General features: G+C 40.8%; 1 protein-coding gene across 5 annotated transcripts in view; it reads right to left on the bottom strand.

Moving 5' to 3' along the window:
- Window positions 1–345: 345 nt before the first annotated feature.
- The window catches only part of LOC133132120 (uncharacterized), a 38,715-nt gene continuing 27,029 nt past the window's right edge, over window positions 346–12,031 (bottom strand). For 2 of the 5 annotated variants that reach the window (XM_061247299.1, XM_061247302.1), the window contains exons 6-8: window positions 9,072–9,268; window positions 6,781–6,863; window positions 3,312–3,422 (exon numbers count right to left, since the gene is read on the bottom strand). In XM_061247299.1, the coding sequence (XP_061103283.1) occupies window positions 3,390–3,422; window positions 6,781–6,863; window positions 9,072–9,268 (313 nt within the window). In that variant the 3' untranslated portion in view covers window positions 3,312–3,389. Of the gene's footprint in view, window positions 574–2,911; window positions 2,934–3,311; window positions 3,423–6,780; window positions 6,864–9,071; window positions 9,269–12,031 lie in introns of those variants that run through there. The other 3 variants (XM_061247300.1, XM_061247301.1, XM_061247303.1) reach the window with 3 other exon arrangements.

The raw sequence follows: 12,031 nt of genomic DNA, 5'->3' as shown, positions 1-12,031 counted from the left end.
GCAGAGCAAAGTGAAGAATATTGAGGAAACTATAGAATGGAAAGCTGTCTCAGTGATACTTTAGAACGACAGCCATTCTGTCAAAATATAGTACAGTAAATAAGTGCAGGAGGAACTTTGGAGAATGCCAATCACTCTCATATTTTTATTTAGCCTGGGGATACAGCCATAATGGAGAGCAGTTGTACATCTGATGTCACGAATTCTAGGGGTTCAAATTGGCTGAAACAAGGACACAGCTTAAAATGGGAGGATATGGTTGAAGAAGTACATCAAATGGTGTGCATGACACATAGAATAAGAGGTAAATAGGCACATTACAGAATGGGAAAATTGGTGCAATTTTATAAAAAGGAATAAACCAAACTTATAAGTTACTTTTTATGTTTTTTATGTTCTGTAACCACATAGAACATTAATTTATAAAAGAAGCCTGCACCCTTGATCCATTTCTGAAAGAGAGACCAAGTGTCGAGCCTCCGTTTGTGGTTGATAGTGCTGCTCAAGACTTTGGTCATGAGACTGAGACAGAGGTTCTCGTGCCAGAGGAAATGACCACGTCCATGGTAGTACCTGAGGAGGGGGGAGAAGGAGGAGGAGGAAAGTGTGGATGCAGTAGGAACCAGCGACAGCAGTTCAACCTCATCCCAAATGGACAATTCTCGTACTCAGGTAATTATCTAGCTGTAGTAGAGACCTTGAAGCTAAATACAGTTCTAAATATTCAAAAGATTGAACACAGATCACAGTGACTGTTATGTACGGCACTGAGGACCCAGACGCAGACCAGCGGGTAATCCAAAAACGTAGTTTATTAGTCCGATTTCGTAGCCAGGAGATCCAATACAAAGACAAAGACAGAAGGCAAAAGAATGGTAGAGAAAACGGGCAAAAAAAGGTCAAAAATCCGGAAAATCAATAGGCGAAAGTACAAAAGGGCGAAGGCAAAAACCAAAACAAAGTCACTAGAACAAAGCAGAACATCAAAAACCAGAAAATCAGAAGGGCAAACAAAACAAGAGGGTAAGGCAAGCTCGGAAATCAAAGGCAAAGGGGTGTCTTTTGGAATCTCAAGAAATAGAATTTGGCACTATGACCGATCAACGTTCTGACACTGGTTCAAACAGAAACTGGGGGTTAAATACATGAGGGAAGGTGACAATCTAGGCGGGGCTGGGAAAAAGGTTGGCTAAACAAATAGAAAACAGGTGGGGAAACATAATAGGGTAATAACATAATAACAGGAGGGAGACGAAAACGCGGACTGGATGCAAGTAACCAAACATGTAAAACATACGGCTCCGGATTAGGGAGTAGACATTTGCATAGATTGAAGACGTAGTGATAGTCAGAGACAGGTGCGAACACTTCGCTGAAACTAAGCGAGTAATTAGGGATAGCATAGGGAGGTGGAGTTATAGAACAGTGCAGAAAAACTAAGAGACTGCGTGAGTGAATTAGTTACGTGAATATTTCTAAATTGATTAGTACTGTACAATACCTAGATTAGTAGTAGTTAGTAAGAATAGTGCTTTACAACATTTAACTACCAAGAAAAGCAGGAAGTAAGAATCCCGAGTTTGGAAGGAATGTTTGAAAACCCGAAACTACTGTAAACACCCGAATAGTGGGACACACCTAGTGGGAGTGACTAGGCTGGTAAACATTCAGACGCAGACATAACAGGGGATGACAAATGAGAACTGTAATGGAAAACAATAACCAAGGATGTATGAAAAATGAATAAATAACAAGAATAAACATAAATACACACAGGACAGATACAGAAACATTAGTGACAAAACAGTAGGGATTTTTGAATAGATGTCAGAGAGCAAATACGTATTTAAAAAAATTTCCGGAAGTAATATTATCTAGGCTGCAATAAACTGAATATCTATACAACTTGTTGGAAATTGTTTTCAGTATTACTAGATATTTAGGAGAAATGTAATCATTTGAAACTATAATTTGAAATAAGTCAATTTTTCATCATCGCCTGTACATTTTTCATATCTCTCCATTAGGTGGCCCTGAGACGACAGCTCATAAAAGTCTGTCAGTCTATGGAAAATGTCCATCAGCTGAGTCAAAATTCCTTTATCTATGAAAAATGTCTGTCGGTCTACAGAAATTGTGACTGAAATATTTAAAGCCACGCACAACAGCACCCCGGGCGCCTTGGAATCACGGTCACGAGCATGAGACGAGACAGCTTGAAGAAGGCGTGTTGTTCTCCTTCGAGCTGCCGAGGGATGAGGTGTGGGCGGTGTATCCCCCAGCTAACACTAATTGGATTAGATAGGGTACAATTGGCTAGAAAAAGGGAGAAAAAAATCTGAAATAAATTTAGAAAAAAATTAATGGTGAGCCATTTCTTTTCGTATTGATTCATACTTTTTGATTTATATAATTTTTTATTCAGATAATTGCTGCTATTGAAATTAATGCTCATAACTGACTACAGACATGAATGAAGTGGTTTATATGCTGCCATGAAACCAATTCCCTTGCATTATGCAGTATCATCTGACCTCTCTGATTGGCTGGTATAAAGGCCTAGTGTGACAGGGTGGTTTTAATTGCACCAAGTGTCAGGCACCAGAAAACTGAACCCAAGAGCAAGACCAGAGAAGTTAACGTTAAAAGTCTTTATTAGCTTCAGAGCAGTTCAGACAGGAAGGGGTCAATAACCAGCAAACAATAATGGTAGTGATTAGGCAGTTCGTAATTGAGAGTCCAGGCAAAGTTTCGGTTTCCAGGCAAATGGGTGCAACAAGGATAATCCAGAGAATGGTTGAGGTCTCAGGCAAAGGATCGAAAACAAACAGGTAGTCCAAACAGAAATGAAATCCGAAACACAGCAGGTCAAATCCAAAAAACAGAAGTCGAAAACAAAACGGTTCACACGGGAGATCAAACAGAAATAACCGCTGGAGAGTATGGGTATAGCACATGACAATCTGGCAATGACTGAGACAGAGGGGTTTAATTACACAGGCAACGAGAGGGAATAACAATCAGGTGCGCAAAACAATCAGGAAATGAGACTCGAGTGAAACGAATGACAGTGAATGAATGAACTGACAGACAGACTACGGTGAGCACAGAGGGCACCAACCTAACAGATAACAGAAAACAACCTGCAGAACCTGAAAAAGGAGATTGCCTTTCGCGGGCACAAATGGGTCAAGTTAACTCTTTAGTATTATGTTTCAGTATTTTGTTTTTTGTTGTTTTTCCAAGCTGTCTTTAATGCAGTTCTTAGCAATTTTTATGAAACTTGCTTCCATGTGAGATGAAGGTGTCTTTATTTTTAAGCATTTGACTGAATTCGTACTTGTCTACTCACCTATAAAATGCCAAATGGAATGATCTAGCTTACCCTCTCACGAGATAGTTGATCCCTGCTTCTCAGCCAGCTGTGGGATGCAATAAGAACAGTATTTATATACAATACAGTACCATGTTATATTCGCTTTCTTTGGTATAGTGAGATCCATCATTGTTGAAATATGAACCTGTATCTAAGAGGTTAAAAAGCTTGCCTTCCGCCATCTTCCTCTCTTTCGGTCTTTTTATAGCTCCCACAACTATAAAAAGTTGTGTTCAAATAAATAGCAGTGCGTTAAAAAAGTGAACAAAGTGCAAATTTTTTTTATAGCTTTTAGTTATATTTCAAATGTAGTGGGGACATTACACATTCAATTCCAAATCAAAGCATTAACAAATTTTATCAAGTCTCTGTTATTCTTTTACAGGAAGCCAAGAAAAGGAATAATGAATCTGTTCAAAATCTGTCAACATTTTCCTCTTCAAACTCAAACACATATTTTTCAAGATTTAACTTCACTTTAAATTACTTTTCACTTTTAAAGTTTTTAGTTGCATATTTAGTTGCTTAACCATTGTTTTTGATAACTGCTGTGCATCTATGTTGCATCGAGTCAACCAACTTCTGGCACCTAAAAACAGGTATTTCAGCCCAGGATGAACAAACTACATTACATTAATGGCATTTGGCAGACGCTCTTATCCAGAGCCATGTACAGTTGATTAGACTAAGCAGGAGACGATCCTCCCCTGGAGCAATGCAGGGTTGCTCAAGGGCCCAACGGCTCAAGGGCCCAACGGCTGTGCGGATCTTATTGTGGTGACACCGGGGATCGAACCACCGACCTTGCGGGTCCAGTCATGTACCTTCATTAATACGCTACATTCCACAGTGTACATTTTTGGGTTTTGCTTCAGAAACTGCATTTTTAATGTCACCCCATAAGTTTTTAATGGGGTTGAGATCGGGGATTGAGCTGGCCACTCCATTACCTCAATCATTTTTGTCTGGAACCAAGGTGTTGCTTGCTTACTTGTGTGTTTGGGGTCGTTGTCTTGTTGAAACACCCATTTCAGGGGCATTTCCTACTGATACATGATCCCTGGTATACAAACCCAACACAGTAGTATGAAAAACATCCTCATACCACGATTTTTGCGCCACCATGCTTCACAGTGTACTGTGGCTTGAATTCAGTACCTGGGGGTCGTCTGACGTACTGTTGACGACCACTAGACCGGAAAAGAACAATTTTACTCTCATCAGTCCACAGAATGTTACGCCATTTCTCTTTCGGCCAATCGATATGTTCCTTGGCAAATTTTTACCGATTCTGCACATGCCCTTTTTTCAACTATGGGGCTTCTTGCTGATAGCTTAGCTTCGAACATACGTGTGAAACATTTGCTTCCCTTCTTCCTTAATAAAGGACAATTAATACCTGTTTTTTCACAGAATTAATGAATTCTCTAATTAAACCATCATTCATTCATTATCCTAACCCGCTTATCCTGAACAGGGTTGCAGGGAGGCTGGAGCCAATCCCAGCATACATTGGGTGAAAGGCAGGAATACACCCTGGACAGGTCACCAGTCCATCACAGGGCACACACACCATTCACTCACACACTCATACACTCATACACTCATACACTCATACCTACGGGCAATTTAGACTCCCCAATCAGCCTAACCTGCAAGTCTTTGGACTGTGGGAGGAAACCAGAGTACCCGGAGGAAACCCACGCAAACACGGGGAGAACATGCAAACTCCGCACAGAGAGGCCCCGGCCGACGGGGATTCGAACCCAGGACCTCCTTGCTGTGAGGCGGCAGTGCTACCCACTGCACCATCCGTGCCGCCCTAACTAAACTCCACACTGCTATTATTTTGAACACGCCCCTTTCAATGAATGAGTCAATTACTCAGAAGAAGCAGCGTGCATGTCATGACAGTTGGGTCTGTTGTTTTTCTATTACACTACTACATCTACAAGTAAATTATTTGCCATGCAGAAATATCACTACTACTAATAACAGTAGTTCAACAGGTTACTGACGTCGTACTGCTACTGTAATTCACATAGCAAGGGAGATTCACATAGCAATATGGGAACTTTAATTATGCTACATTTTTAAAAAAAAGTTAAAAACAAGTAAGCAAATACAGATAAAGAATGTAGGAATTAATAATTAGTATACATGGCATGAATTAAACATATTTCAGTACAACATAACCAGAAAGACATTACATGGTTACTTGTAACGATTGCACAGTTGCTTTTTCTGTAACCAAACATGAGTGTTCTTTTTGAATGTATTAAAATCTTCTGTAACACATAGCTCCCATTACATAATTTTTTACTACATTTAAATACAGCTGAAATACAAAGTAGAACCTCAGAAAAGCAAAAAGTCTGGTTAACTGAACAGGGTATAGAATCGGAAGTATAACATTAATACAAAATAATGACTGCAAAACGCAAACAAATAACACTATTGATTGAGAAAAATGTTTTTCATTAAATTCAAATTAGACAAGGGACTGATCTTAAAGGCTGTTGCTAAAGAGTAGCCTACAAGGAAAGTACCGCCAATGACATGAAAGAGGACCAGGACAAAGTGATAATTGTTGATAATTTCTCGTAGGACAGTTTGGTCAGGTAGTAGTTCTAGAAATCCACACATGACCTGAGCAAATGAGCAGGCCTTAACAGTGCCAATGGGGTTAACTACAACCTTAGTCACCAGGGGCACAGGCGTGTGACACAGGCGTTATGTGCATGAGAACATCTTATTCTATGTACTGATACATTTTACAAGGACCAAACATCTTTCTTTGTTACTTTTTCCTGGGGCACCTACCCTCTCCCCCCCCCGAGCTCATGGACCACTCCAACCGGACTGCAGCTCTGACTGCTGCAACCCTGTTCCTCCCCAGTTTCATGCCTACGCTTCAACACATCCTGCAGCTGCAGATTAATTCCCCTACGCTCTGAACTACGCTCCCCTACGCTGTTTGTTCTGGGTGCAAGTAGCGATGTTCCTCCAGATAGGTGATGAGCTGCTCAGCAATGACCCTTTCCAGCACTTTTCATAGGACTGGCAGGATGCTGATAGGTCTGTGTTAGTTCAATGTTTCTAGCCAGTTCAATGTCCCCAGACTTAAAAATGAGTGTAACTTCATTTGGAAATAGGAAATTGCCCAATTCTTAGACATTTATCATATGACTGAGTGGTTTAACCACTGTGTTCTTTGATAAATATAGTGATGAACTATATTTTGACCCACTTGCAGGTCTTATGTTCTTATGAATGTGTTGAATATGTTGTGGGGAAGGGGAAATGGGAAATTAAGGTGTAACCGGACATACAGGGAAACTTCAATATCAGGCCTGCATGTGTGTGTGTGTGTGTGTGTGTGTATGTTTGTGTGAGTCCTTTACCTTTTCCATTGAGGAATTACATGGTAGGCTGGGCACCTTGGGGGAGCTGGATTTGGGGGTGACCCATACATCTTCAAACAGTACTGCAAAAAGGGAGAAACTCAGATGTGTTTGTCTATTTGCATGTGAGCCAGCAGAGTGGGACTAAATCTATAGCCCATTCTGGCTACTTATACTAATTTTATGCATTTTAATATATTCCCGTACTTTAGGCCCATCTGAACTATAGAACATACTCACACTCCTTCAATTACACCCAATTATTGTCTTAAAATGACATATGGTTACATGCAGATACTATAAATAATGCTGGATATTTGTCATGGAATATTGGCTAAAATAACAAAGCAGTCATGGCAGATGTGTTTCTCACAATTTATTCACAATACAGAATCCACTATTTCTCACATGATTTCAGGGAATTGTGGTGCAGAGACTGTAAACCCTGTAGGGGGGTCTGGGGGCATGTCATGTCATGTCACTATCTTCTCAGACCATTGCCAATTACCATGAAAATACACTCACCAAGCACTTTATTAGGAACATTTTGACTTTATCACACCTACTTAATCATGCGATAATTAGAATTTCTTTTTGATGCACCTGTACATATAGGGAGATAACGAGAGGCAACAAGAATCAGGTGAGAAACAATCAGGGAGCGGAACACAGGTGAAACGAATGACAGGGAACGAAAGGGGAAAAAGACTACGGAAAGTTCCGAAAACGCTGGGGATGACAAAAATGCTGGGGACTTTAAAATAAAACAGATAACAGAAAAGCACAGAACCTGACACGGTATATAGTATGTGACACTCTCTGAGTGGTCACTGTGTGGAATAGCTTTCCAGGATATGTAGTGGATGCAAAAATGTTGGAGGTTTTCAAGACCAAACTTGATATGGTGCTCAATATTATGTAGCTTTTAGGTAAACAAAGCATTAGGTACAGTTTAGTGGTAGGAAAAGGTGAGTATTGCTGGGGTGAATGGGCTGTTCGTCATTATGTTATGTTTTGTTATTTCAGGGTGCACAGCAAGGGCCGATCTGATTTCTGCTCTTAATTAGTAACTCAAACTTAACTGACATTTTATTTGACAGATAAAAATGACATTTTATTTGACTGATAATAGGGAGGACAACCGAAAAATGTATTTCCGGAAATCAACATGAATATTATGATTATTATCTCAGTTTAACCTTAAACTAACGTGTGGTGGACAATAATTCTGCTTAGGTTGAATTTTAATGTGACAAAATGACTGTTTTTGTGGCTTTTAAGCGCTCATTTTAACAGCATTCCATCAATGTTAAATGCTGGACCCCGACGGCACCGAAAAACAGGCAGATTTCACTGCCATTCCATTCTTTACGTATATGGAGCTCGAAAATGGTGACACAACAATAGCTTTTGCTGGTTTACTTCACACGCTCATACATGGCAGTTGGTGGCAGTTCGAACTGTCAAAAGTGTGACTGTAGCCAGGTCAATATTTTTGCTGGGTACTCGGTATGTCCAGCCTTATAAGTCCAAAGTCCCTGGTTACTTTTTCATAGTTTCAATGGATTTTGACAATAGACATGTCGGACTTCAATCATGTTAACGCTCTCGAGCGTGCGTCAAAGTTTAGGTAGCAAATAACAGTGCTGTATCGTTCTGACGTCATTTACATAGCTATAGAACTGTCCGATCACGCCGAATCACTGATAGAAACAAGATGAATTAATGACGATTCAGAAAATGTATAACTTTTAAAGATTTAAATAAATCCTATGGTGGGACTTTTGCCATTTATGGACGGTACGACAGAAAATTCCGGTGCCGTCGAACATAATCGAATGCTTTTATTTATATTGTTCGAATGACCAAGTGCCGTTAAAAAGCAAATTGTATGGCTTTGTGCTATTCGTGTATGCTAGCCACATCATGCTAACATCGTACAGGGACCAGTAAAGGCTTAGAACACACTAGCACTTAGTTTTTGTAAGTTTGATCACCTCTACTGTAAAGTAAAAAAGTGGACAATTTACGTTTTCTGTGAGAAATCTATTGGCAAGCTCACGTGCACACACAGCGGTCTACAGTCTAAAGCTCCACTTTGCCCTCCCTACTGATAAAAGTGTATCCTCAAGATTTTACTGTATTCATGTACAGGAGTAAATTAGGTCTGCACAGATTATAGCAGTCAGAAAACTGAAACTAGTAACTGGTTGGTACAAAAACCAGCATGAAGACTGGCCATGTTGTGGACCTCCTGGGTTATGTTATTCCATTGGCAAACTTTACATTACCCTGCAGCTCCTGGCCCTGAGGCAGAAGATGTTCGAGTCCATGGGCAGGGGAGGTGAGGAGGGAGGGACTGAGGTTCAGGCCTTGTTCAGTTTCACAGACAGCCTGCAGGGGCTGCATAAAGCCATATCTGGGTGAGGAGCCTTGGGCAATAGGTGAGTCCAGCAGGTGGTCTCTCAGCAACAGTGACCATGATGACCTGCAAGAACGGGGCAGGCACAGTCAGGTGCATTCGTGTCTGAACCTATTTCAATATGTTACCATAAAATATTTCATTTGTTGTGAAACAACAAATGAAAACAGCTCCAGTCGATTTGCGGATAGGGTGACACCTACCTCAAACACGATCCCAGTAAAGGGTATTACACTGGTATTCATTTTCTTATGGTTTTGTGAATGGCTGAAAGAGTAAATAATGTGCATGCATTTTGGTGTGTCTTAACAACAATGAAGTAATACTTGCATAGAAGTAAGTTCACAGATACCAAAATTATCATTTTTTGTTGGATAAAAAATAAATCTGAAAATTCAAAATGGTGGCGAATGCATTTTAGGCATTATACAGTGGGCCCTGGAATTATTGGCACCCTTAATAATAATGGGGGAAAAGAAGACTTCCAGTTGGATTCCAGTTAAGATGGCGGCTTAGTAATTGACTTCCAAAACCATGTTTTTTTTTATCTTGAATTTTAAGTGACCAAATGTTGTTCCTGACTCAACTAAACCAGCTGAATAACATCATGGAATAAGTGACCAGTGCAAGACATATGCCAAGTCATTTATGTAACGCTGTGCCCTTCCCCGAAGTCTAAATCAGCAAAAATAAAAAGCTGGTCGAGGACGAACAAGCCTCTGTGCAAGTTTCCACTGCTGGTGCTGCTAGGCCCCAGGAGAGCCCTTCTGATTAAGTTAATTAGTTCTAGGACATTCCTTGCGATTACAGTTCATTCAAAAGTAGCGAGAGTAAAGCCCTCTTGTAATTAAAGGCAGTCTCAGACTCCCTACAGCTTGGGGCAAGCGTAAGGGGAAGACAGTGTTCACCCTATCCTCTTGGCGCTGCCGTGTGTGTTTCCAATAGCGAGCTGGTTCCAAAGCTGACAGCCGCTTTAGGTTTGCATGAGTATAGGGAGGTGTTTCTTTCTGTGACTTTATTGAAAGCGCATTGTTTTAGTTTTCATCAGAGTTTAAGTATGTTATTTTATGTATAACTCTAAATCTCAATATGCCGCTGTTGGAGGTAACACCCTGATCAGCAAGCTTTGCGCACCTCTGCTAGTCCGGGGATCTATGTTTAAGATCCTCGTGGCGGATTGTGTAGTTACGTTAAGTCCGCATAAGTCTCATTCCCAAGATGGTTATGCTTTTCGTTTCCTTCATAGAGCAGGTGTGTTTTATGTTTTCACTAAGGCTAAATACATTATTGTTGGAGGGATCGCTCCTCTCGGCAGAGAGCTTTGCAAACCTCCGATAGCCCAGGGTTCTGTGTTTGACAACCCGTGGAGCAGAAAGTTTATTTATTATTGTTTATTTATTTGGCACACTTGTAAGTCTGCTGCATTGTCAGTTGAGCCTAGGTGAACGTCAGGTGAATCTCTGTGGTTGGTGAGTCAAGTGGTGTACATGGTCATCGGAGTATTGCCCCTCACAGAGGATAGCATTGCGAACTCACCGATAAGCTTGCGGTTCCGTGACTGAGACCTCCGCCGCTGTTCGTGTACACTTCCTACCTCTGTTTAAGTAATCCTGCCTCGTCAGTTGAATTAAGAGAAGGGACGTCTTGTGTCTTTTTGTTTTCACTTTGCCATTTACAGTCCTAGGTAGGCTATGCCTACCGTGTAGTTCTCTCCCGTGCTCTGTTTGCATCTCCACGCCTCCTTGCCTCATTTTACTATCACCATGTCATTACGGCGTGAGGCTGATTTTCCTTCCCTTTCCACACTCGAGTTCAGATTAGACTCGCAACTGTTTTGTACAGGTCATTCTTTTGGTTGGCTGAGTGCCGGGGAGTTATGTATTCCCTTTCTTATTTTCCTCCTCCTCATCAAGGGCATATCCCTCATCTTGGGGAATATCCCTAGAAAATATTAGTGGTTATCCCACATCTGGTGGGTAACCTATAGAACCCCGTCTAGGTCATATTTGATCCTCGGACCCCACTCCCTTACAAACGGTCACTGTAACAGGGCTCTGCAGAGATGGGGGAACCTGCCAGAAGGACCATCTCAGCAACACTCCATCAATCAGGCCTTTACGGTAGAGTGGCTAGACGAAAGCCAGTCTTGAGTTTGAAGTTTGCCAAAATGCATTTAAAGATTCTCTGGTCTGATGAGACAAAAATTTTACTCTTTGGACAGAACTCCAAGCACTATGTCTGGTGAACACTGGGCACAGCTCATCATTGGGCTAATACCATTCCTACAATGAACCATGGTGGTGGCAGCAGGGACAGGGAGACTGGTCAGAATTAAGGGAAGGAAGCAAGAGTGCATGTGACCTCAGACTGGTCCGACGGTTCACCTTTCAGGAATGAACAGTTTTCCTGGATTGTATGCTGTTCAGTTTGTATTTGATATAAATCCTGACAAAATAAATATGGATGATGCCTCAATATTAACATTTGCCCTGTTGCTCGAGGCAACTAAACTCTGTGTTCAGGCAAGTGTAATGCCTAATGCAGTTGCCCTATCCGCAGAGGTGGGTAGAGTAGCCAAAAACTGTACTCAAGTAAGAGTACTGTTACTCATAAGTACATTATAATTAATGATTTAATATTCAATCGAACAATCACAGCCTAATATACAGTCCAGCAGCGTACATACAGCAAGATCAACATAATTAAAATATCCAAGATATTACATTTAAAAATGCTTCCAACAAAATAGTAATAAACTAAATATAAAATCCTATTCAATCAAGGCATACATAAAACACCATTATAATAAAACAATACACAATAATAAAT

The sequence above is a fragment of the Conger conger genome, chromosome 7 (genome assembly GCF_963514075.1).
Source record: "Conger conger chromosome 7, fConCon1.1, whole genome shotgun sequence".
In the NCBI taxonomy this organism is placed as follows: Eukaryota; Metazoa; Chordata; class Actinopteri; order Anguilliformes; family Congridae; genus Conger; species Conger conger.
This window is presented reverse-complemented; position numbering and strand designations above follow the sequence as displayed.